This window comes from Copadichromis virginalis, linkage group LG13 (genome assembly GCF_057382275.1).
Source record: "Copadichromis virginalis isolate Kocher_CV1m ecotype Utaka linkage group LG13, C_Virginalis_male_GT1.1, whole genome shotgun sequence".
Classification (NCBI taxonomy): domain Eukaryota; kingdom Metazoa; phylum Chordata; class Actinopteri; order Cichliformes; family Cichlidae; genus Copadichromis; species Copadichromis virginalis.
Genome location: NC_140630.1, coordinates 18,740,295 through 18,765,185, shown reverse-complemented (window position 1 = coordinate 18,765,185; position 24,891 = coordinate 18,740,295). Strand labels below are relative to the sequence as shown.

General features: G+C 40.6%; 1 protein-coding gene across 3 annotated transcripts in view; it reads left to right on the top strand.

The window, feature by feature from the left end:
• The window catches only part of LOC146695529 (A-type potassium channel modulatory protein KCNIP2), a 126,894-nt gene that overhangs the window by 98,983 nt on the left and 3,020 nt on the right, over positions 1-24,891 (top strand). The window contains exons 2-8 of one of the 3 annotated variants that reach the window (XM_085477754.1): positions 22,238-22,336; positions 23,052-23,176; positions 23,304-23,373; positions 23,731-23,801; positions 24,012-24,119; positions 24,330-24,434; positions 24,577-24,639. In XM_085477754.1, coding sequence (XP_085333880.1) covers positions 22,238-22,336; positions 23,052-23,176; positions 23,304-23,373; positions 23,731-23,801; positions 24,012-24,119; positions 24,330-24,434; positions 24,577-24,639 — 641 coding nt within the window. Of the gene's footprint in view, positions 1-18,131; positions 18,689-22,237; positions 22,337-23,051; positions 23,177-23,303; positions 23,374-23,730; positions 23,802-24,011; positions 24,120-24,329; positions 24,435-24,576; positions 24,640-24,891 lie in introns of those variants that run through there. The other 2 variants (XM_085477755.1, XM_085477756.1) reach the window with 2 other exon arrangements.

Sequence of the window (24,891 nt, the reverse complement as noted above, 5' to 3'; positions counted from 1 at the left end):
CTCCCAGTTACCAAGGAAACCACATTAGGCAAATCAATGAAGGTAATGTCGCTGGAGAGGGAGGGTATACCTCAACTCTCTCATCTCCCCCAAACGATTTGCCTCGCTGTGTGTGTGTGTGTGTGTATCTGTCTCTGTTTGTCTCTCTCCCTCTCATTTTCTATGCCATCTCCCTCTCATCCTCTCCCCTCTCTTTATCTGCCGCCTCTCTCTCACTCACTGCCTCTTTCCCCCTCACAACACTTGCTTTCTGACAACCACTGCCCAAGGACTAGCAGGCGCAGCGCATCCCTAGATTCCATCACTCGGCAGGCAGGGGGGCCTGGAAGAAGAGGAGGAGAAGGGAGGGGGAAATGCCCCCTAAAAAAGTTCAACAGTTGCGACGTTCTGGACTTCTGTGTGACAGCCTGTAGCTTAAGTGGTTATGGCCTTCACCGGGGAATAAGAGGGGTTGACTGAAGAAAGATTCTGGGGAGAGAAGAGAAACGCCCGTCAAGCCAAGCTATCAGCCGCTTATCGTTATAGTTGACCTCACTTTGTAAAATCCCTCTGAAGTTAGAACACTTTGGACTTCATCAAAGTGACTAAAAGTGAGGAAGACAGTGGAAGACAACTCTGCTGAGCTTAAAGTGCTCAGGCTGAGGACAGCTGGACAGGTTTACATGTCCTGACTTGGACATATGGGCGGCCTCTCAAGATGTTGAATCTGGACGGGTTAGAGGTGATTGCGGTGCTGCTGGTCATGGGTCTCTTCATCAAAGTCTTAGAGCAGTTTGGGATGTTCGAACCTGTCGGTGGGGAAGGTAATGCTTGTTTGTTTCTTTAAGAGTTTTGTCTATTAAAAATAATTATATAAACATAAACAAATTGAGTTCTCTGATATTAAATGATACTTGTTTGTACAAGTGAGCGCATGAACAGTTTTATCTGCACCACGCATTCCTTCTGGTTCTGAATGAGCTGCAATCTTTTCCAAGGGTTTGGGTTACCAGTGCAACAGTGGGCCATGCAACACACTCTCTCATTTCCCAAACACACACACACATACACACATACAGAGTAACTTTAGCCGTGCGTGTGTGTGGCCTCTCTCTGCCCCAGGGGTGTGTGCTTTTACCTTTTAATCGATATCACTATGGAAAGAGTGGGTCTGAGTGCAGTGTAGAGGCACTTGTCTCACTGAGGGAATGTCAGCCGTACTGTTTGTACTCTCATTAGCTTAAAACCTAAATGTATAGTTGGGTAAAGAAGGGAGATATGGAACATTTTCTTTGAACATTTTCAAGTCAGTGCGCTTTCTTGTTGGGTTTATTTGAGAAAGTCAAACCTGAATCAGATCCGTCTTTTAGTAAATAAATTTTGGTGCTTTTCTGATCGTTGAATCATTTGTACCAAAGCTGTACTAAAGGGGTTTAACAGTTTAACAAAATGTAATATTTACTGAAAGATACATTTACAACACAAAATACAAAAGCACCTGCCTATTAGTGAAGAAAAAAAGGTCCATTTCTGCTCTGGCTCACCTCCAGGAGCTGTCACCACACACCAAGGCCCTGTTTGGCCTGTCTTATCAGGGTGACCTGTGTTTTGTCCCCCCCCATCCAGTTCCTACTTTACGTTGTTCACGCTTCCTTATCTTTCATCTGTTGGTGACAAGAGGACAGATGGGATTCGCATCCCTATTATCTGTTTTGTTCACTTGTTTGCTTGCTTGTTTTTTTCTTTGCACATTGCCCACAGTGCTCTGTTCAGTTCAAGTAACTTTAGCACTCTAGCAAGATTTTCTTCTCAGCATTAGTACCAAAGCACCTCTACTCCACTTTTGAGTGCTTTAAATATTAAAACCTTCACAGATTAAAAGTTCTGGTGTATTATTCTGGATGTTACACTGGAGGAGACACTCTTCATCCCTGATGCACCAGCTGGACTGCACCCAGTAGTCAAGGTGTGCCAGCAGCTCTGTCATCTCAATAAAGTTCCTCTTGGAAACCTCTCATCTACACACAGCACTCTACATACCAAGCATGCACACAGACAGACACACACAGAGACACAGTGGAGATCCCATTTATTCTTCCATTATACTTAGGACATCAGTCTTCTGCATATTTTGACCATGGTTTATGGAAAGTAGCCGCCTTAATAAATTTGTGTGTGCGTGTGTGCCAACTCCCTTGTGAGTACTTTAGCTAATGAATTTTTTTAATGGAGGAACTTAGTCCAGATGGCAGAATGAATGCATCACTCAGACTATCTGCAGAATCACCAAAGAGTTTAGGTCCAAACCATATATGAGCGTGTGATATACCAGCTTCAGTCTCAGAGTATGCGTGCTATGTATGTTCATGCCAAATGCAACTTCCAGTACAGTTACATTACACAGCATGCACTGTGTCCACTGATCAAGTATCCATTCCATTTAAACTCATTAGTACCTGTCTCCCTTAGGATTACCCCCTTACTAAGCTACCAGTGGGGATTGAGAAAAACGAGATTATGAAATGATAGGTAAAATTTATTTCTCCATTTTCCAAAACTGATATTTTCTAAGAAAGAAGAAAAGAAATAAAATATTCATTCTTTCTCTGCTCCCTCTTGCCAGACTCATTTTCCTGTACCCATACTGAGTCATCTTCTGGTGAGACAGAGCGAGACCAGTAAAATAAGGAGACTGTGTGATTCTCATTACTTTAATGAGCTGTGCTACTGACCCATTGGTGATTAAACGCATATATACAAAGTAAATGCACATACTTTTGTGGAGAAAAGGAGAGGAAACTCTTTTGTTATCGAGGATGCATGCAGCATGCGTGAAGTGCACTCTGGTCGGGAAGTTTACAAGGTTCTGATAGATTTAAAGCTAATGGATAATGGCTGGAGTGTGTTCTTTGGAAGTTTATGAGGTGGAAATAGAAGGGATGTGCTGGTCTGTGCTGGATGGCAGCATGCCTGAGAAGAGTTTTTATCAACACTGCAGTTTCCTCCATCTTCACCCTTTTCTTTGAGTAGAATGTGTTGACTTTAACTTATTCAAGAAACAAAAGAAATCTCTGTGTAAGTATTTACCTGTGATAAACATACATGTATTTACTCTGCCTATTTCTTTTGCTGATTTACTTCTCTGAGAATATCAGTGACTAATATCCTAAAATCAAGCTAAGGCCTACTGTTTGTGCTGTAATGTATTCACTCACTTCATGAATGAAAAGTGTGGCATCTTGCCATATGCTCCACAGCCTCGTTTAGCCTTTGATTTTCAAATAAATTTGCCTGGCACCGGGTTGGATGAGTTAGCTGGTGTCAGGGACATATTGAAGTGCTGCTTCATCACTTCTGCAAGGTCTTTGATACTTTAATGTCTCATATCAATTTATACCAGATTTAACATTAGGATGTGGCCCATACAGTGGGGCAAAAAAGTATTTAGTCAGCCACCGATTGTGCAAGTTCCCCCACTTAAAATGATGACAGAGGTCAGTAATTTGCACCAGAGGTACACTTCAACTGTGAGAGACAGAATGTGAAAAAAAAATCCATGAATCCACATGGTAGGATTTGTAAAGAATTTATTCGTAAATTAGGGTGGAAAATAAGTATTTGGTCACCTCAAACAAGGAAAACCTCTGGCTCTCACAGACCTGTAACGTCTTCTGTAAGAAGCTTTTGTGTCCCCCACTCGTTACCTGTATGAATGGCACCTGTTTGAACTCATCATCTGTATAAAAGACACCTGTCCACAGCCTCAAACAGTCAGACTCCAAACTCCGCCATGGCCAAGACCAAAGAGCTTTCGAAGGACACCAGGAAAAGTATTGTAGACCTGCACCAGACTGGGAAGAGTGAATCTACAATAGGCAAGCAGCTTGGTGTGAAAAAATCAAATGTGGGAGCAATCATCAGAAAATGGAAGACATACAAGACCACTGATAATCTCCCTCGATCTGGGGCTCCACGCAAGATCTCATCCCGTGGGGTCAAAATGATCATGAGAACGGTGAGCAAAGATCCCAGAACCACACGGGGGGACCTGGTGAATGACCTGCAGAGAGCTGGGACCAAAGTAACAAAGGTCACCATCAGTAACACACTACAACGGCAGGGAATCAAATCCCGCAGTGCCAGACGTGTTCCGCTGCTGAAGCCAGTGCATGTCCAGGCCCGTCTGAAGTTTGCCAGAGAGCACATGGATGATACAGCAGAGGATTGGGAGAATGTCATGTGGTCAGATGAAACCAAAGTAGAACTTTTTGGTATAAACTCAACTCGTCGTGTTTGGAGGAAGAAGGATACTGAGTTGCATCCCAAGAACACCATACCTACTGTGAAGCATGGGGGTGGAAACATCATGCTATGGGGCTGTTTTTCTGCCAAGGGGACAGGACGACTGATCCGTGTTAAGGACAGAATGAATGGGGCCATGTATCGTGAGATTTTGAGCCAAAACCTCCTTCCATCAGTGAGAACTTTGAAGATGAAACGAGGCTGGGTCTTCCAACATGACAATGATCCAAAACACACCGCCCGGGCAACAAAGGAGTGGCTCCGTAAGAAGCATTTGAAAGTCCTGGAGTGGCCTAGCCAGTCTCCAGACCTCAACTCCATAGAAAATCTGTGGCGGGAGTTGAAAGTCCGTGTTGCTCGGCGACAGCCCCAAAACATCACTGCTCTCGAGAAGATCTGCATGGAGGAATGGGCCAAAATACCAGCTACTGTGTGTGCAAACCTGGTAAAGACCTATAGTAAACGTTTGACCTCTGTTATTGCCAACAAAGGTTATGTTACAAAGTATTGAGTTGTATTTTTGTTATTGACCAAATACTTATTTTCCACCCTGATTTACGAATAAATTCTTTACAAATCCTACCATGTGGATTCATGGATTTTTTTTTCACATTCTGTCTCTCACAGTTGAAGTGTACCTCTGGTGCAAATTACTGACCTCTGTCATCATTTTAGGTGGGGGAACTTGCACAATCGGTGGCTGACTAAATACTTTTTTGCCCCACTGTATGTCAAACCAACCTGGAGATTGCCATTTCTACTTTTTAGTTTCGCTATGGTTCATGAATATGTGATGATTTTTGAGGTGAGGTGCGCACAATTGAGTAAGAATATGAGGACTGTTTGGTTCAGAGTCCTGTGGTCGATCCAAGGGGAAATATCACAGCAGAGCTTCAATTTGGACAGAAGACTTAGAATAGACTTTAAATTTTGCAGTTGCTCCGTTAGCTGCGTCGCTTAAAATCTTTTAAAACTCGTCATCATCCAGGTATTCACCTGCTCTGTGCAACTGACCATAACTGTTACAAAGCATAGCCTGAATAAAAAAATTCAGTGTTTTACATGTAAAGAAATAATTTGTAAGGGAATATAAATTTCCTCACAACCATGGCTGCTTCTTTATAGAGGGCAGTATCCAACAGCTTATATTCTTCTTCTTCTTCTCCTTCTTCTTCTTCTTCTTCTTCTTCTTCTTCTTCTTCTTAGTAGTAGTAGTAGTAGTAGTAGTAGTAGTAGTAGTAGTATTTCCATCTATCCATTTTCTTTTGCTTATCCTATTCAGGATTGTAGACATATTATTATTATTATTATTATTATTATTAATAAGAATAATAAAATAGTATCTTTAGTGGTAGCAGTAATAGAAGTAATAGTGGCAGTATGTTTGCACTTTTATTGTTATTATTGTTAATAATTGAGCAATCAGGTGGAATGTTATTATAGGGAAATAATGTAGAAAGTTATTACCAATTAAACACCAAAGTAATATGAAACAATAACCAAATAATATCTTGTGTCAGCAATACTTATAACTGAGTAATATTACACCTAAATCTGTGTGACTGGGTTACATAGAAAATAATGTGGAAACAAATTTAGTAAGAGTACAGTAATATATCCTGCTATCACTATTGCAAACTGCTACCCAAATAACTGTTACGTCTGTGCATTAACATTTTATAACCTGACTTTAAAGCAGTTGTGACCTCATTAAAATGAGGTTACATATAACAGTATTGGATATTATATTGCTGGAATTAATCCCACCTTCTGTCTGCAGCATTCTTTCATTGAAGATAACCATGTAAATACAGTGGCTTATTACCTGATACTACATGTTTGGTAGTTTATAAGAAATACCATGTGAATTCCATGTAATAATATAATAAAGCAAACTTTGAGTAATGTTATAGTTATATAGAAATACGTGATAATGTATTTGTAATAACAAGCAACCAGGGCTGCAAAATGCAAAACTATACGTTTTTCCTCGATTTTATAGTAATATTTCTACAGCTGAAAACCTCAGACCAGACAAACATATCTGTATTTGTTAAATGTGGATGGTACTTCACTGTCACTACCAGATAGATAGAAGAGTAAACTGCTCTGCTCTCATCATAAGACCTACAACTGGAAAAAACAAAAAGATTTTATACTTCAATATCCTGACCATATGAAAGTTTATATGCCTTTGTACTAATGTACTAATAAAAAAAATTTTAAGCAGGATATTATATTGTTACCAGTATGTTACTATGCACTTACTAATTGGTTTTGTTTAATAGGCATTGATTTCCACATTATGTCACCCAGTTTCCTGCTTCTTATTGCTCAATTACATACATTTCAGTGCAATATTACCATCACTAACAGGTCTAATCATTTAAATAAGACATAAAAGATTTTAAAAAATTGTGTAAATACTGTATTTTCTAGTACACTTCTCTCAAAAGAAGATGGATGTGATAACAATAAAACATATACATTCACTAAATGTATTATAAACTATATAATAATGGATAATCTATATAACAATCTATAGGTTTCTAACTCTGAATGGCCAGATATTTGTATGTGCATATTTTTCTCTGGTAAGCACTATATCTTAGGTCCATTATAGAACAACATCCTCTTCCTGTCTACAGTGAGGCTCAGCAAATCATCTTTTTCATGCTTAAGAGGATATTTGGCCAGTGTGTGGTTGGTGTGTGTCTATTTGATGGAAAGGAAGTATGATGACAACATGAAGGAGATGGATAAGAGCAGGTAAAAAGCTTAGCGGTCAGCAGAAGACCTATCTATGTCTAAGCACAAGCACATATGCATGCACATGCGCGCGCACACACACACACACGCACACACACACACACACACACACACACACACACACACACACACACACACAGGCGCATTGTCTATTAGCTTACCTATCAACACAAGGGCAATTACAATGAGGGCAGATGGGGGTTTGTGTGTGTGTTTGCAGTCCATTCAGTCCATTAAGAGTAAGTTGTGTTGCTTCACACCCAGTATAAGGGTCTGTGAACGCTAAAACCATCCCTATATTATATCATACCAAAAGCAGATTTAAAAATGTTATCCGAAAGTCATACATTTTGCAGCAGTGAATTGTTGAAAGACTTTTCATTGGGCTCTTTTGGAGAAATTGAAAAAACGATAGCAGTTAAGACACTTTATCAATGGTTTGGACAAGGATCATTCCGATTGTGGCAAACTTTATAAACTGCAATAAAAGTGCAATGAGGATCAAGGAGACTGTCCTTGTTGACCTTGCCTGAGCCTCTTTCTGTCTCTGCCCCTCTGATGGCTAGCCAGGAAGACGATGAGAGCCTGGGACACGGGAGGATCAGACAGGGGATATTTAATACGCAACTCCCTCTGTTCCTCTGCATCCTTCCCTCACTCCATCTCTCTTTTTTTCTTCATTTTCTCTTCCTCCTCTCTGCTTTTGTCAATGTCTGTCTTCGTTCTCTGGCTCCCCATCCCCTGATTTCATTATGGCAGTTGTGTGTGTGTGTGTGTGCGTGCGTGCGTGCGTGCGTGCGTGTGTGTGTGTGTGTAAATGAGAGACTGTATTTGTATGGCAGGTGCTCTGTGAATAAAAGAACAGAAGTTGTAGACGTTCCGTTGCTCTTCCTCTGACACACGTCTGGAGAAAGATGATAACATTGAGAACAAACTAATGAATACACACACACACACACACACACACACACACACACACACACACACACACACACACACAAACCTAACCTTGAAAAAAAATCTGTCATTTTTTTGTAATTTGAAAGATTTGCATTAGCGCGGCTTAGCTTCATATTTGAAGACCATTTTACGCCAAGCAGCTTAACCCGTTAATGTTCGGCTGTGCTGTTTTCAAGATGAATTTGATTTTTCTGAGTTGCTTCAGCAGTTTATCAGGCACAAAAGAAACCAGCAATATTTGATGAAATATTCACCCACCCCGCTGTAGCAGATCTGTCAGACAGACTAAACCTGGTTTTTGTTTTGAATCAAAATACAAAATGATGATCCTCTTTAGAGCTACCTTGAACCAGCTGATAAGCAGCAGCTGAATAGACTGTATCTTGCTTTATGGCAAGGATGTCAAACATAAGGCCTGGGGGGCAGAAATGTTCCAGCAAAGACTCCAATCCAGCCCAGTGGACATCTTTGAAAAATCTTATGGTGGCTATAAAATCTTTACTTTTAACTGTATTTTCATACATTTTAAAGCTTGCACTAGGGATAAAGACCTCCCCCATGGCCATTCATACTACACCAAACTAATGAAGTGAGAGCTAAACAATTTAATTATAGAAAAGTTCCCTTTTTTAACCATTTACTCTAGAAATTTCAGTTTTCTTTCCAATGTGTCCACACTAAAATAAATAAATAAAATAAGAACTCACAAAAACTGCAAATGCACCTGGAACTGAATGGGAAATGGAATTTTCCACAGTCTGGCCCACTCAAGATCAAGATAGGCTGTATGTGGCCCACCTTAAAAGGAATTTGACATCCCTGCTCTTTGGTATAAGAACCCATATAGCAGGCGAACACAGGCGCTGTTAAAATATAAGACATAGTTTTCTGAGATGGCAATGGTTATGCTGGGATAGAAGACAGTAAGCTGTGGTTATGGTAAGAACAATTACTCCTAAAACTACTTAATTAGGCCGCAGACATTACTTGTGGTAAAGCTGCACTTTCCTTTCATGTATTAGAATATAAGAGGTAACCATCAGGGCAAATGGTCGTGAATAATTCAGGTCTCAGCCACACATCTGTAGTTTTATTACTGTGTCTTGCTTGGTTTTGACCCCAATGGGCTGAATGTAAATTGGAGTAAAGACTGAAAGCGCTGCCTGATGGTGCAGCTCTCTATTTATTCTTATCTTTTTAAAAATTTCTCTGATTCTCATGATTCTTACATTACAGTATTAACAAGGCCACAGAAACCTGGCAGCAGGATTCACGAGTATAAAACATTTGTGTTGGACAGACAGTGACTATTGTTTACCCTGTCCTACAACAACAGAATAAGGCTACAGGCTGCTGTCGTTCTGCCATTGATTTAACTGCCAATTTGATCTTTATTCATGGCAGGATACCAGTAAGCATTTGGGATAACTTTCCTGTAAGTTGCTGCACGCTGGCTGAGCTGTCCTCAAAGTACATGTTTCACTGTCTTGTGTTCCAGCATAGTAATGTGTTGTTTGGCTGAGAAAGTAGTTGGTTTGCTCCGTAATATAGTTGCTGTGGCACTAATTTAAACTTAAGAGTTGTTTTAGTGGTTGTTTTAGAAACAAATCTTTCCACAGCTGAAACCAAACCTTCGGAGTGCTGAGATTCCAACCCTCTTAGCTGATAAAGTTTTTTTCCCCTGTTTTTTCTGTTGTATCGACCCACAGGATGTTTTCCTGATTTGGCTCCTGGCAGGAAAAGGCAGAGCAGAGGTTTCATGACTTGATAGAAATAGGTTTAGAGGATTGTTGTCAGCGATGCAAACCCAATTTAGATTGACTGCTTTACACCACTCACAAACACAGGATGCATTAGAAAAAGACATGAAAGCTGCGTGTCAGAAGGTTCAAAGTACAACTTTAATGCTGTTTGGTCTGCTGCTGCTTTGATCTTAGACAATGCCATAATATCAACCGCGGATCTTGCAGGGAATGCGCGCTTGTGAGAGAGAGAGATGGCATTGGAAATCATTAATAGCTTGTGATCTTTCATTTCTCTCAAACTGCTCCCTGCAGCTGAATTAAATCAAGGACAGTAACAAGGAAAGAGCATGCCAAGAGTTGAACAGCATTGTTGACTGCTGTTTTGCTAGTTGCATGTCTTACCTTGCACTGCCCTCTACAGGTGTGCTGCTTAATCGCTTCAATCTAAAGTTTGTCAAAATTTAAAATGGTCAATTTTGTGCCTTAAAGACCTTAAACACATTTGATTTAATGAGCTGTAAACAGATCAGCTACATTTTTTTTAACCTACACACGATCATTTAACAACTAAGACTAATGATATCCTTCCAGTAGTTTTTGGCACTTTCATCATGTATTTGTTAAATATAAACTGTAACAGATCTAGCTTTTCTGGTTGATCCTAACTTTAGTCCCTATCATTAAATGTCACACGAGTAAAAGAGAGAGACTCCCAAACTTAGCATTCGGATGCTGCCGATGTCTCCCAAAAACATAAATTAGTACATCTCATTTCCTCCAAACAGACAACATTTTTGATCCGTCAGCGTCACCGGGTTGTGTGCACTTTCTAAAGAAAACTGTTCATTAGCTGGTCTCTGTAGTTTATACTGAAAGGACTCGGCTTCAGTAGAAACTGTTTTTGTCCCCCATCGCCGTATTAAAAATATCCTCAAAAGCTAATGATCTATGCAAATGGATCTCTTATTTCACTTATCTAATTGGAAACACACTAGCCAATTTTGAGCACCATTTGTCAATGACCTCCTCTGTGTCTCCTTCGCTGCACGCTTTCGCACACACATATTACACCCCCCCCCCTTGCACTCTCTTAGACATTTTAATCAGTTTTGAGAGGAATAATTGCCCAGGTAGACGTCTAAATATGGAGGTATTTCAATTACTTGGTGTGTCTGGCCTCGGGCAAACTATGCCTCACAGAGGCTAATCAAGTAAGACTGATTAACCCAACATTTTATTATAGTCTACGTGTGCACGCATGTGTGAGGGTGTCACCATTTATTGTAGATTAAAATTCTCCCAAGTAAATGTTTGTCATTATATCCCTCGGGATGCATTAGAGCTGCCACCTTCTCATTTGTATGACACATAAACAATTTAGGCAAAAAAACAAACAAACCCCAAAACCCTTTCATCTGTGATTTCTCAAACTGCCCTTTAAACACCTTCAGATGGGATGGATGGTTAAGATGGGGATAAAAAAAAGGAGCACTATCTCAGATAACCACTACCCTGCTAATTATATCACACAGACCGTCAGATTCCAAGCAAACAGAAACACTCTGTTGGACACCCACTGCAAAGACCTCAGCTGATTAAAAATGAAGTGACAATTATTGTATGAGGAGCTTAATCAGGATTTTGTTGTTTACCAAACTTTTAAATACAGAGAAGCTTCACAGTGTGACTGATTTGGAGATTAGTATGTTGTAAGTATATACACTGAACAAAAATATAAACGCAACACTATTGTTTTTGCTCCCATTCTCCATGGGATGGACGTAGAGACCTAAAATTCATTCCAGATACACAATATAACCATCCCTCCCAAACAGTGGTCACAAATCAGTCCAAATGTGTGGTAGTGGGCACATCTGCTATATTGAGATAATCCATCCCACCTCACAGGTGTGCCACATCAGGATGCTGATCTGACATCATGAGTAGTGCACAGGTGTACCTCAGACTGCCCACAACAAAAGGCCACCCTGGAATGTGCAGTTTTTTGCACTATTGGGGGTCTGGGGACCCAGAACCGGTCAGTATCTGGTGTGACCACCATTTGCCTCATGCAGTGCAACACATCGTCGCATGGAGTCTATCAGATTGTCAATTGTGGCCTGTGGAATGTTGGTCCACTCCACTTCAATGGCTGTGCGAGGTTGTTGGATATTCGTGGGAACTGGTACACGCTGTCGTATACGCCGGTCAAGCACATCCCGAACATGCTCAATGGGTGACATGTCCGGTGAGTATGCTGGCCATGCAAGAACTGGGACATTCTCAGCTGCCATCTGCCCTGAACAATGTGAACCATGATTCATCCGTGAAGCGCACACCTCTCCAACGTGCCAGACGCCATCGAATGTGAGCATTTGCCCACACAAGTCTGCTACGGCGACGAGCTGGAGTCAGGTCAAGACCCCAATGAGGACGACGGGCATGCAGTTGAGCGTCCCTGAGACGGTTTCTGACAGTTTGTGCAGAAATTGTTTGGTTGTGCAAACCAATTTTTCCAGCAGCTGTCTGGGTGGCTGGTCTCAGACGATCTTGGAGGTGAACCTGCTGGATGTGGAGGTCCTGGGCTGGTGTGGTTACACGAGGTCTGCGGTTGTGAGGCCGGTTGGATGTGCTGCCATATTCTCTGAAACGCCTGTGGAGACGGCTTATGGTTGAGAAATGAACATTCAATGCACGAGCGACAGATCTGGTTGACATTCCTGCTGTCAGCATGCCAATTGCACGCTCCCTCATTGCTTGTGGCATCTGTGGCATTTTGCTGTGAGACAAAACTGCACATTCCAGGGTGGCCTTTTGTTGTGGGCAGTCTGAGGTACACCTGTGCACTACTCATGATGTCAGATCAGCATCCTGATGTGGCACACCTGTGAGGTGGGATGGATTATCTCAATATAGCAGATGTGCCCACTACCACACATTTGGACTGATTTGTGACCACTGTTTGGGAGGGATGGTTATATTGTGTATCTGGAATGAATTTTAGGTCTCTACGTCCATCCCATGGGGAATGGGAGCAAAAACAAAAGTGTTGCGTTTATATTTTTGTTCAGTGTATAAATCCAACTTTCCACCTCATCCTGAATATATTTAATATAAATAAAATAACCCCATCAAAGATAATATTGGCTCCTCTAGCTACTCTGTGACATGGACAGATATCAAATTCTAGTCAAATTTGCATCCAGACGTTCTCAAAGCATAACTCCTGGAGCATCGATACATGAGTATTGGCGATGGTGGTGGGAGTATCACTGACATGATGCGTTTAGGGGCCAGGGAATAGCAGCAGGCAAGTGAACTGTCAATCATTGCTTTCAGTCATTGGCCATCTGAGACACATTCAAACCTTAAAGCCTCCTGAAAGCTTAGTAAAATGATTTTCAAAATCAGTACAAGCATTTCCCCGGGTCCAGCCCATTTAACCCCCTTCACTTCACCAAAGTAACTGATTCATCTTCTACGGTGACATGAAACAGCTTCTCAGTTGAAAAATGATCGGGCCACCGAGCGTTGTGGGAGGATTAATGAATAGGCAATACAAGGACCCAAGGAGGAGTAATACGAAGAAGATGGAAAAAGTAGTCTAATTTTTAATTTTTTTTTCTTGCTCTGAGCCTTTCTTAAAACCAGATTTTTGTAATTACAGAGGATGAGTATCAACTGAAAAAAGAGCTGTGATTCAGGTGTCTATGTTGGACCCAAGAAAATGGTTTTGGGAGATGAAAGCTCTTCCCAAATTTACAGCTAGAGTGGAGGCAGTGTCAAACTGAAAGTGAAAATTCATTAAAATTAACAGTTTGCTTCATTTCCAGCCATTGTAGTTGCAGCTTGTTAGATAAGTTGTGAAAGCCATTCTGTTTTAAGCCGCAGTAATGGCCTGGCTCGAGAGATGGCAGCGTCAGTTGGTAATTGGTCGCTAAGGGCCGTCATTGACAAGAAACAATTGCAGTGTCTCCTGGCATTGTCATGTAAAGTGTGAATTTGTCATTTAAATGTACTTTAAAAGTTTAAAACTAAAAATGATTCACAGAGAAGTCTTACTTGTTTGTTGCCGTTGCTGTTAGGTGGTTCTGTTTGCTTACGTTTTATTTTCTTTTGAAATCACTCATCAATCACTCAACCCAGTTGGTTTTACTTCTGCTCTTTAATTAGATTTTTTCCCAGTTTTTCAGCAGCAATAATCAAATCAGCATTTCTTCATATCAAAAGCTCTCAGTTTTAAAATTATCTGCTGGTTTCCTGCATTTGAGTCCTCTATCTTTTGCCTGGCTTAGTAAATGCAAATTCCTGTTTGAGTTCTGCATAACTTTTATTATAAAGGCATAATCTTTTTTTTTTCTGCACTACATGAAAACATATAATGTGAAAAGCCGTTGAAACAAAGGATGTGCTGCATTCATTTCAGATGTCTACAAAAAACCTCACTTCTCAACCAAATTTAGCCCACTCTGATTTTACAGTTACCTGGATGTCTAGACATATTTTGACTTACAAGTCACCAAATCAGTGCGTACGGGGATGCAAACAGTGCAACAGTGAAGCAAGCTAAACTTTGTTACCATTATTAGAAGCAACAGTAAGATCAAAAGTCAGTGCCTTAGAATATTCCTGGACTCACAGAGCCATCATGTTTGAACAAATATTGAGGAGAGAAGCAACGTCTTGGTATATGACAGGGATAATAATGCTTTAGGTAAGAGATAATGACAGATAGGTATGACCAGCCTTGAGCTGTAGCACTTTTATCCTTGATTTGACTCTGACTGTATTTGAGAGTTTGGCCTGAATATATCACAGTATTTAGAAAGTTATGTTGCGTATTCTATTTAAGTTAATACACTCACTAGCCCCTTCATTACCTAAACATTACTAGCACTGAGCTGGATCCCCATTTGTCGTCATAACTGCTCTAATTCTTCATGGCATAGATTCAGTAAGGTGCTGGAAACATGCCTCAGAGATTCTGTTCCTTATTGACATGACAGCATCACACAGTTGCTGCAGATTTATCAACTGCACGTCCATGTTGTGAATCTCCCGTTCATCACATCTCAAAGATGATCTGTTGGATGGAGATCTGGTGACTGTGGAGGTCATGTGAGTCCAGTGAACTCACTGTTGTTCAAGAAACCAGTTTGAGATGATTTGAAATTCTTGACTGCTGCAGCACCTATTAGGAGATGGGTACACTGTGGCTATAAAGGGTTGTCAGCGACAATACTCAGGTAGGGAATTATGTTGCAACTAAGACACCCAAAGTGTGGCAAGAAGATATCCCTCACATCATTACACCAGCAGCAGCAGCCTGTACCATTAATACAAGGCAGGCTGGATTTATACTTTCTTGTTGTTTACACCAAATTTTGATCCAACCATCTGAATGTTACAGCAGAAACCAAGAGTCACCACATGACGATGTTTTTCCAGCCATCTGTTGTCCAATTTTGATGAGTCTCAGTTTTTTGTTCTTAGCTGACAATAGTAGTACGTGGTGTAGTCTTCTGCTGCTGTAGCCCATCTACTTCAAGGTTCAGTGTGTTAAGTCTTCAGAGATGCTCTTCTGCATTCTCTCTCACTCTTCTGCTCTCCTTGGTTGTAACAAATGGTTATTTGAGTTACTTTACCTTCCTGTCAGCTTGAAGCAGTCTGGTCATTTTCCTCTAACCTCTGGTATCAACATGGCATTTGTAGATATCTACTCTTTTTTTTTTTTTAGACAATTCTGTCTAAGCCAGCGTTTCAAACACAAGGCCTGTGGGAAAGAATTGGCCTGGCAACGACTCCCACTGGACGGCTTTGGAAAATATGAAAGCGGGCATACATTTTTTAACTTTATTTTTTAGAAGTTTTGCAGCTTTTCCTGCTGATTTTCTCTCAATTTACACATTTATGATGTAGAAAAACTGAGATGTGGTGTCAAGATTACCCTTCTTTATCTTATATTAAGATATCTGAGGGATTAAATGTGTAGGTGAAGACTGAGAGGTGAGTTTCACTCATCACCACCCCACTTAAGATCAAAGTGGGCTATATGTGCCCTTCAGTGTAAAATGAGTGTGACATCCCTGCTGTAAACCCTAGAGGTGTTTGTGTGGTAAAATCCCAGTACACAGCTCAGATCAGCCCATCTGGAACAAATAACAATGCCACATTCAAAGTCGGTTAAATCTTCCTCACTCCGATGGCCAATTTGAACTTCAGCAGGTCGTCTTGACCATATCTATGTGCCTAAATGCGCTGAATTGCTATCATGTCACTGGCTGATCAGATATTTCCATTTTAAAGTAGTTGAACAGATGCACCTAATGACGTATCTAGTGAGCATACAATGCGTTATGTAGATTATTTATAGAATAGCACCTGTGAAGACATTTATTTTAATGAACACTTGTTCCTTGCTTGACATCACAAATTAAATGTCTGCTTTAGAATAATGGAAACAGTTGACAGTGATTGCCCAGTTTCTGACACTGAACATGAACTCGGTTGCCTTTTTGTATAGCACTACTGAATGGATTAGTGAGTAGACGACATTACTTTCCCAAAACACTTGCCTGCCTTGGCAAAGAAACGCAAGTTACCAACTCTGTACTTTAACTGTCATTTGAAATCTTCCTGTCTCCTACCTTGCAGAGTGGAAAGAAGAAGTTATTTTAAATAATTTATCAGTTTTTTCAAACTTCATCATCAAACAAAAATGTAAAAAAAAAAGAAAGAAGAAAAATAAAAAAAGATTTATGCATAAACTTTGCTTTTCTTCTTTCTTTCCGCAACAGTGTGTTTAAAGCGAAATCACAATGAACTTGGCAAAGGCACAGTCTGCACAAATGCAGTATGCAAACAGGACTCAAAATGTTTGCCAAAGAGCCCTTGTGCACCTGACTGTTTGACAGTGGGATAGCCCTAAAACCTCACAGATTTAGCTGTAACAAACTTTGAAACTTTGAACTTTGCAAGTCTTTGAGTGTGGACATTGAGATTGGGTTCATGGTATCACAAGACCATTGTTCTCATCCCGTTTCCTATAAAAACTTAATATTGCTTCCTCCCTAGCCATGACCATGAGCCTTCTATATCTGTTAGTAGTTATTGTATTTAAATATATATTGCACTTTTCCTCTTAACATCTGAACCATGTAGCAGTTTAGAAAACATTTTTTTTCCGTCAGTTATTTGTTACTGAAATAAGAAAACAAATAATAATGTTGCCCTGCTGACAGGAGCTGTTTATTAGAAAATGTAGAAATGCATTGTTGTGGAACAAGATTATCAATTACATATTTTGTCATTTCATTTGGAGGACTTTTTGCAATTCTTATGCCTCAGTACATCGTTCTTGTTACCACCACTCACAGTAATCAGTTGTAGGTGTTACTTAATTTCAGGTTTAGCACTACAGACAGTCAATTTTTGCACTGACAAACGAAGAAAATGACTTTAGTGTGGATTGGCCGCATCTTGCCAATAACAGATCCACTTATAGTAATAAGGTCATGACTGGATCCAATATCGGTTCAGCTGGGATATCTCAATTCCACTTAGAAATATAATTTCCTTGATCATGTATCCATTATACACTGTGCTTTAGAAGGCTCATAACTTTATTACCTGTTGTACTCACTCATGCCTTGTGCACCTTGTTGAAAGGTTAAGTGTCTAAATCAGTTTCCTATCCACTCTGGTACATTAAATCCATTATTTTCTAGGGGGAGGGTGTTGTTCTTTTGGGTTTTTTTCAGTGTGTCTGTCTGTGCTTGGATGTCAGTGTGCCAGATGTGACAGCAATAGATCTCATTCCAGCTGAAATGTTCCACGCTGCGCTGGAGTTCAAATGCAATATTTGATAGCCAGATTTCACCTCCAGGCTGTGTGTTTGTGTGTTGACTTTATACTCAGGGGAGATTGTCACATCTGTGAGTTTGTCCACAGGCGTTGCTGGGTCAGATGCTTTGCCACTCTGTCATCGCAGTTTTTCCCCTCCCTTATGTTAAGTCTTTTCCTGCTTCTTCTCTGCCTAAATTTATCCTTCCATTTCCCATAGCTGCCTCTTTTGGAGTGATTATTTGTTTTGGGTTTTTTTTTTTTGCATTTGCTATTCTTATCGTTATTTGTCTTTGACCATTCCTTCTCGCCCCTCCTTTATCTTCCCCTCTCATCTCTCCATTCATTCTTCTCATCTGTCTCTCGCATGTCTCCCCCTCTCTGTTTCCCCTCTTTACCTACAAGTAGTACTACTCTATCCTTCCCCCGCCTCAATTTCTCATCCCCCTCTTTCCTCCCTTCACTTCCATCACTGACCCAATTAAACATGGGGAGGGACACAGCAGTAGGAGAGTGACGGAGGTAAGGCAAGAAAGAGAGGGAGGACAGGCAGAAAGAACAGAGAGTTTGAGTCAGCAGCAAGAAAACCAGAGAGAGTCAGAAAACAATTGCCACCAACCTGCCAGGACATACACAGTGCATTGTCCGAAGTTCACCTGGAACTTAAACCACCTTTGACAGCCTCAGAGGAGGTGGGGGTGGAGTAGCAAGTCGAAATTCCTGCTGCCACGCACTTACCACTCTCGAAGAAGAAACGAGGAGAATAACAATCTACCTTCAGTGAAGACAGCGGGTGGGGAGCTGTGCGGCGTTAGGATGGCTGAACGCCGGGATATAGCTGGAGACTGAGAGGCTGAAGAAAAAGACATTGCATTCTGGGCTGGAAACTGAGGGAGGGGGGCACGGTTGCCCCTAGGCAAGAGAAAGATTTTTGGTGATAGGAAAAGAGGGAGAGGAAGGGGGAAGGATGCATCTGTTCTTCCAAGACAAGTGGGAGGTGGAGGGGCTGCAGACTGTGGGTATCCTCCTGGTGGTCTGCAGTTCCCTCAAACTGATGCACTTTCTGGGGCTCATCGACATTTCTATGACAGGTAAGAGAAATTATTCAAAAGAAAAAAAGAGGCACGGAAAGGGTTAAATTGATAAATATAGTCAGGGGACAGCTGGAAGAGAACACTTACCTGGAGAGGCAGGCGTCTGCATATGTATTCATGGTGGGTTTCTGTGTTTGAGGTTAACATGAAGTAGTTTTAGCCTAATTCTTTCACTGCCTAGCTGTTCAGTCTGTCACACCCATTTACAGCCCTGTGTAGTGTGTGTGTGTCTATGTGCGTGTGTGAGAGAGAGAGAGATCTTTTTTATGAGGCTTGGTGTATGCTTGGTGTATCTGTGTCTCTCTATGTCACACATAAGTTCAAAAGTATTAAAACTGCAGCCCATTCAGTACCTCGTTCATTATAATCAGCCACAGGCTATACGTGACATTTATTAATGCGACGAGGACCTGCATTTTAAAATATTCTCATTGTTTTGATTTAAAGAAAAACTCAGTTTGTTCATCATGAAGAGCTTTACAGTGTTCTCTGGAGAGTTTTAGAAAGTCTGAGAAAGGCCACCCTTGTGGTGTCTTCAGGCGTGTCTACGCCTCGGCTTAAAGAGTGCTGATTTCCTTTTCCTTTTTTTTTTCTCTTGTGGGCGAGCAGGTTAGGGCATTTTAACATTTTTAGATGGTGTACAGTAGTGAAGCAGATACAGAATGGGGGAGGGAGACAGAGGGCTATTATATGCAATAAAGGAATTAAACCAGCAGGTTGCAGCTATGTGAAATGTGTCTTAACCACAGTGCCACCAGCGCACCCTGAGGCCACACATTTTTAAGGCTGCATGGCAGACTGGGACCGTGCTGTTTGGAACAGTCAAGCTTTTACCAGACAGCAAGGCTGTAACAGTGGAGGCATTTTGGGAAATTCCTCTGCTGCACTGATTTTGAGCATCATTCTCTCTCTCTCTTTTGTTTTTGGGGGGGTTTTTTTGCCTCCAACCTTACTAACTAGCTTGATTGCAGTTTAGAAGAAAAAGAGGAAGGAGAAGTGGAAAGTAAAGGTAAAGGTCCCCGGACTCATTTGAAACTAAAGGTGCTTGGGGAACTAACTGAACCACTTTTAAAATGTAGCTCTGCGTGGCTTCACTCCTAGAGATCATAACTAAAAGTCCCAGTGTTGGGCTTGCAGATACACTAAGCAGTACAGTGTATCTGTAATGCTTGCTGTCTTCCCTGTGGTTCAGGGCTTACACGTGATTTTCTGCATTCCTTGAGAAAATCCTCAGATTTCTCAAGTTTAGGAAGTTCCTTCAAAAGTTACTAAATATTGCCAAAAATGTGCTGCCACCATTTTACTAAAAATAGAGCTGTTCTCTTATTTACTGAAGTGTTGTGATGGTCTGTCAGTGTGCCCTGAGGGAAACTATCGCGCTCTAATTGCATCACTACAGGGCATGCTGGGTAAGAGCATTGTGATGCTGCACAATAAGGAACAGTGTTTTTTTTACTTTTCTGCCTACTCAGGCCAGAATGAAAGAAGTTCTGGTCTCATTGTCAGTGCCACTCAAAAAACAATTTTAACTTCAAAGACTAGAGAACAAATTGATCACGTGTCACTTCAGTAGCTCAAGGAGTAGAGTAACCTACTTGTTTTTGACATAGGACTCTGTTAGTATGGAGGATAATAGATAGATAGATAGATAGATAGATAGATAGATAGATAGATAGATAGATAGATAGATAGATATGTGTGCATATTAAGGTTACTGCCTCTGAGATCAAATATCTCTATTTCAGGAGAATCGTATCCATGACATCTAAAGCACGTTTACTGAGACATCAGAACAAGAAATGTTAACGCCAGAAAAGGACAAAAATACAGACAAAATAACAAAGATGGAGCGAGGGCTTTAAAAGGGAGCCAGGAAAATGTGTCTCTAAACAAGCACATCTAATCACTGACAGTCTCCAGCAGATTTGGCTTTTTATGGGTCTCACAAGTATTTAAAACTCAGTGTTCCATGTGGAGCACAGGCAGTAGATATCACTGTTCATTTCCGTTTGTTTGTGTCTCTGTTTTGGCCTTCATATCAGTATAACACATGCTGATAAGTTCAAACTGTAATCTGGAATGCTACCCAAGAGAGTTTCCAATCATAGAAATGTTATGATTTAGCATTTTTGCTGTACTAATATGTTGATTGCAGTGTTATAATTACCGGTACAAAAAATGTCTGGTTTTGGAGCACTAAAAACAATTTAGGTGTAACTAGTGTCCATACATTGTTGGTATGCTTCTTTACTCTCTTTCAAATTGATGTATTGCACACTGTTGTCACTTCTTTGACACCTATAGTTGCTATTTATGTTGAATATGATGAACTATACTGAGCGATACGCTCATATGTTAATTAGACTAACAATACTCTATGAAGAAATTACAAGTAGGTAATGAAACACTCATCTCAAGGTCCATTTAATAGCTGTTCTGAAGGTTTCTGGAAGTTAAGATATTAAAATATCATAAAGGTCATTAATTTATTCATTCATTTTATGGCTCCACTTACTCCATGATTAATCTTTTGTGGGTTACACTGGACATTTTCTGACTTATTTTTGCACATTTCATTGGTTGTTAAGCATTTGATAGTTATGTCTGCATTGTTGTCAGCTGATGAACCTGTTTGCAACAAAAAAAAACACACTTGCCCACAAGCAGACCCTTGTGCCTATGGCTGAGCCTCTGTGAGACTGCTCGATAGAAGAATCTGGTATGCTTGGAGAGCGTGCTCTGCTTGTTCTGGTTGCAAATGATGCCAGAGCCACATGTTGTCAGGAGGGCAAGAGCCCCTGACGCTCCACAGAGCAGAGAGATAACAGGGTGAGACATAACAAAGGCGAGATAAATCAGTGGGGGTGCTGTGGTTGTGTTGGTTTTCAGTCCATCATGTCCTACTTCATCCCTCAGACTGCTGGGGTCCTCCTTAAAGGGATATGTGGACTTCTATGCAGTAAGTACCCAGATTTATCTGTGCCAATGTGTTTTACGTCTACTAATATCCATTTCGTGACACACAAAACAATCTCTGGTAGATGTTATGGGCTCTGGCTGGGTTTGTTTTTCTGTTCACCCTTCTTGCAAATTGCTTTCAATTACCACCAGTGTGTGAATGTGTGTGTGAATGGGTGGATGACTGTGTATAGTGTAAAGCGCTTTGGGGTCCTTAGGACCAAGTAAAGCGCTATACAAATACAGGCCATTTACCATTAAGTGGTTGTTTAACCTGAACGTGAGTACAATGCTGGTTTATGTTTTGAATTGGTATACTCGGCACTAATATTTCTAAAGTCAGTGTACTGGATATGGCACCGTGATACAAATCAGTCTTATGAGGTAAACTGTGTGTTTATTGGGGTGAGCTGAGAGCAGGTGGTACTATCTACAGCTTGAAGTTGGTGGTCTCCCTTTGCTAAGCCAAGTCAGCAGCATGAATCCGTCTGTTGTTGAATCTGTCCGTTGCATGACTTTATAGGCATGTGTGTGTGTGTATATCACAGTATGTGTATCTAACTCTTGTGCTATGGTTGGTGATTTCAGGTAACCCTTCCACCAGCCAAAGCAAAAAAACCATAAAGCAGCGATTCCTCAAACTGCTGCCGTGCTGCAAGCCTTCGACTACCCCCTCAATCAGTCAAAGCAAGTGCTCTTTCACTCTATACATCTCTGCTTTCTCCTACTTGCCTCTTTAGTCAGTTGAGAAGACTGGCGCAGACGCTCGTGTGGATAAAGTCACATCAAAACATTCAGGCTACACATAAATCTACATACACCCTTACAGACTCCAAAAACTCTACAACTATCTGGTGTTGTGGATTGTGGGTCAGAGCTGTTTTTCTTTTTGTGATTTGAGGCGTGTGCCATATATTTGGGTACTGGAATGTGTGTGTGTTGGTATGTAATATACCAGAAATACCATGTTTACAGTACAGAGGTCAAAGTCAGGTGCAAGCTAATAGGTTCCAGCTAGAATGCAAATGAAATAAGAAATATCTGGCAGTGTCTTTACTTTGAACTTTTTAAATGTCTCTTCCATTTTTACGAATGATAAACCTCTTCTTCCACTTCCTCACAGGCCACTCGTTGTCTGTAGTGTGCTTCAGCTTTTCAGATAATACTTAAGATGCTGCAAAGATGTGTGGAAATTTCTAGCGTAATCTCACAGCTATGTATGGAAAATAGTGTTTGTTTATGTTTAATTTATTAAAATATCACAAGATATCATAAAGATTTAAACTTTATGATAAGCTCAAGATCTGTTTGATAACTTCAGCTAGATATCTTGGCCAGGTCATGGCTACACTGGGGGTTAATGTGGTGTAGATGCTAACTAAAACTTATCTGTCCCTCACAGACAGCGTGGAAGATGACTTTGAGTTATCCACTGTGTGCCATCGCCCTGAAAGCATGGACAAGCTGCAGGAGCAAACTAAGTTTACCAAAAAGGAGCTCCAAGTCCTCTACAGGGGCTTCAAAAATGTAGGTCTGGTTACAGAAGACAGTGAGAAAACAGGGGTTCTAGTTGAATGTGTGCATATCCTGTGCAAGATGGGAATTAATGAGTTTACATTTTTTTAAATGTATTTTCTTTATTTTTTTTTCCCAGGAGTGCCCAAGTGGTGTGGTAAATGAGGAGAACTTTAAGAACATTTACTCCCAGTTCTTCCCTCAGGGAGGTGAGTTCTCCCAGCAATAAGCACGAAGAAGTCCAACAGTGCCAGTAGTTTCATTTATTTCAAAATGAAATTAAAACAACAGTTGTTAATGTTAATTTAGCTTTTTGTCATGACAGTGAAGCAAATATAATTATCTTACTCTAAGTCTACTCGGCTTGACTGAGGTATATGCACTGCAGAGAGGCAAAGTGATTTTTCATTTCACAATATTTAGGTTGATGAAATGTTAACCACTCACCTCCAGTTGTATTTGAAATTATTTTTATATCTACTCTATATTTAGACTGCTGCTAATCGCAGCTGTTCAAAGACATGTTTTGAGGGCACACGGGTTATAGTAAGTCTCTACCTTTGCAGATTCAAGTATGTATGCACATTTCCTGTTTGAAGCCTTCGACACGAACAAAAACGGCTCGGTTAGTTTCGAGGTAAGCTCTATTCTATTCTTACATTTCAGCTTCTTTTGAGGAATAAAGGAAGATGTGTGCTCTTCTGAAATTTGTCATCACTTGTGTTTGCACACAAATATGTATTTGTACACCCAGATTAGGCTGTGATAAAGGTTTGACTTTATTTACTGTGTCAACATTTAAGTAAAGATAACACAATGCAGGAAATCGTTCCCGCTTTTGTTGCAGGACTTTGTATTTGGCCTGTCTATCATCCTGAGAGGGACCATTAATGACCGGTTAAACTGGGCATTCAACCTCTATGACTTGAACAAGGATGGCTGCATCACCAAAGAGGTAACACACATGTGATTGTGTTGGATTTGTTGATTTCTTGGTCCCTTTGAATTACTTGCTGATGATTACTCATTATCAATATTTTGCAAGTATGTAGAGATTTCTGGCAGAATATTTATCAATGACATTTTCCATCACACAATAAAAAAAAAAAAATTTTTATTGGAAATTCTCAATACTGTTTTCTCTGTTTCTCGATACACTTTACAGGAGATGCTGGACATCATGAAGTCCATCTATGACATGATGGGGAAATACACGTACCCCACCATGCAGGACGATGCCCCAAGAGAACATGTGGAGAGCTTCTTCCAGGTCAAACAAAACCATGTTTTCTTTCCCCCTCGTTTAATGATTGTTTAAAAGCAGAAAAATATTGATGGCACCAATATTGTTTTGGGGAAAACAATGATGCTGTTAGCCAAATAAATGTCTGGTTGTTGTATTTTCATTTCAGAAAATGGACCGGAATAAAGATGGGGTGGTCACCATAGATGAATTCATTGAGTCTTGCAAAAAGGTAGAGCATTCCAAATCCTGAAGGAGTATTGAAAACATTTTTAGAAATGCACTCCTTTAGAATCCCACCACGCTAATCATGTAACTACAACTGGAGAGAGAGCTAATTGTAGCATAAAGAAAGTCAGGGGAGACATCTAGTCTTGCTCTTTCTAGGAAATCACTGCACCTGACCAAGAACTATTTTCTGCACATAACTCTCCATAAAGCCACAAATTGCACATAAACCCGTGCACATCTCTTACCTCTTTGT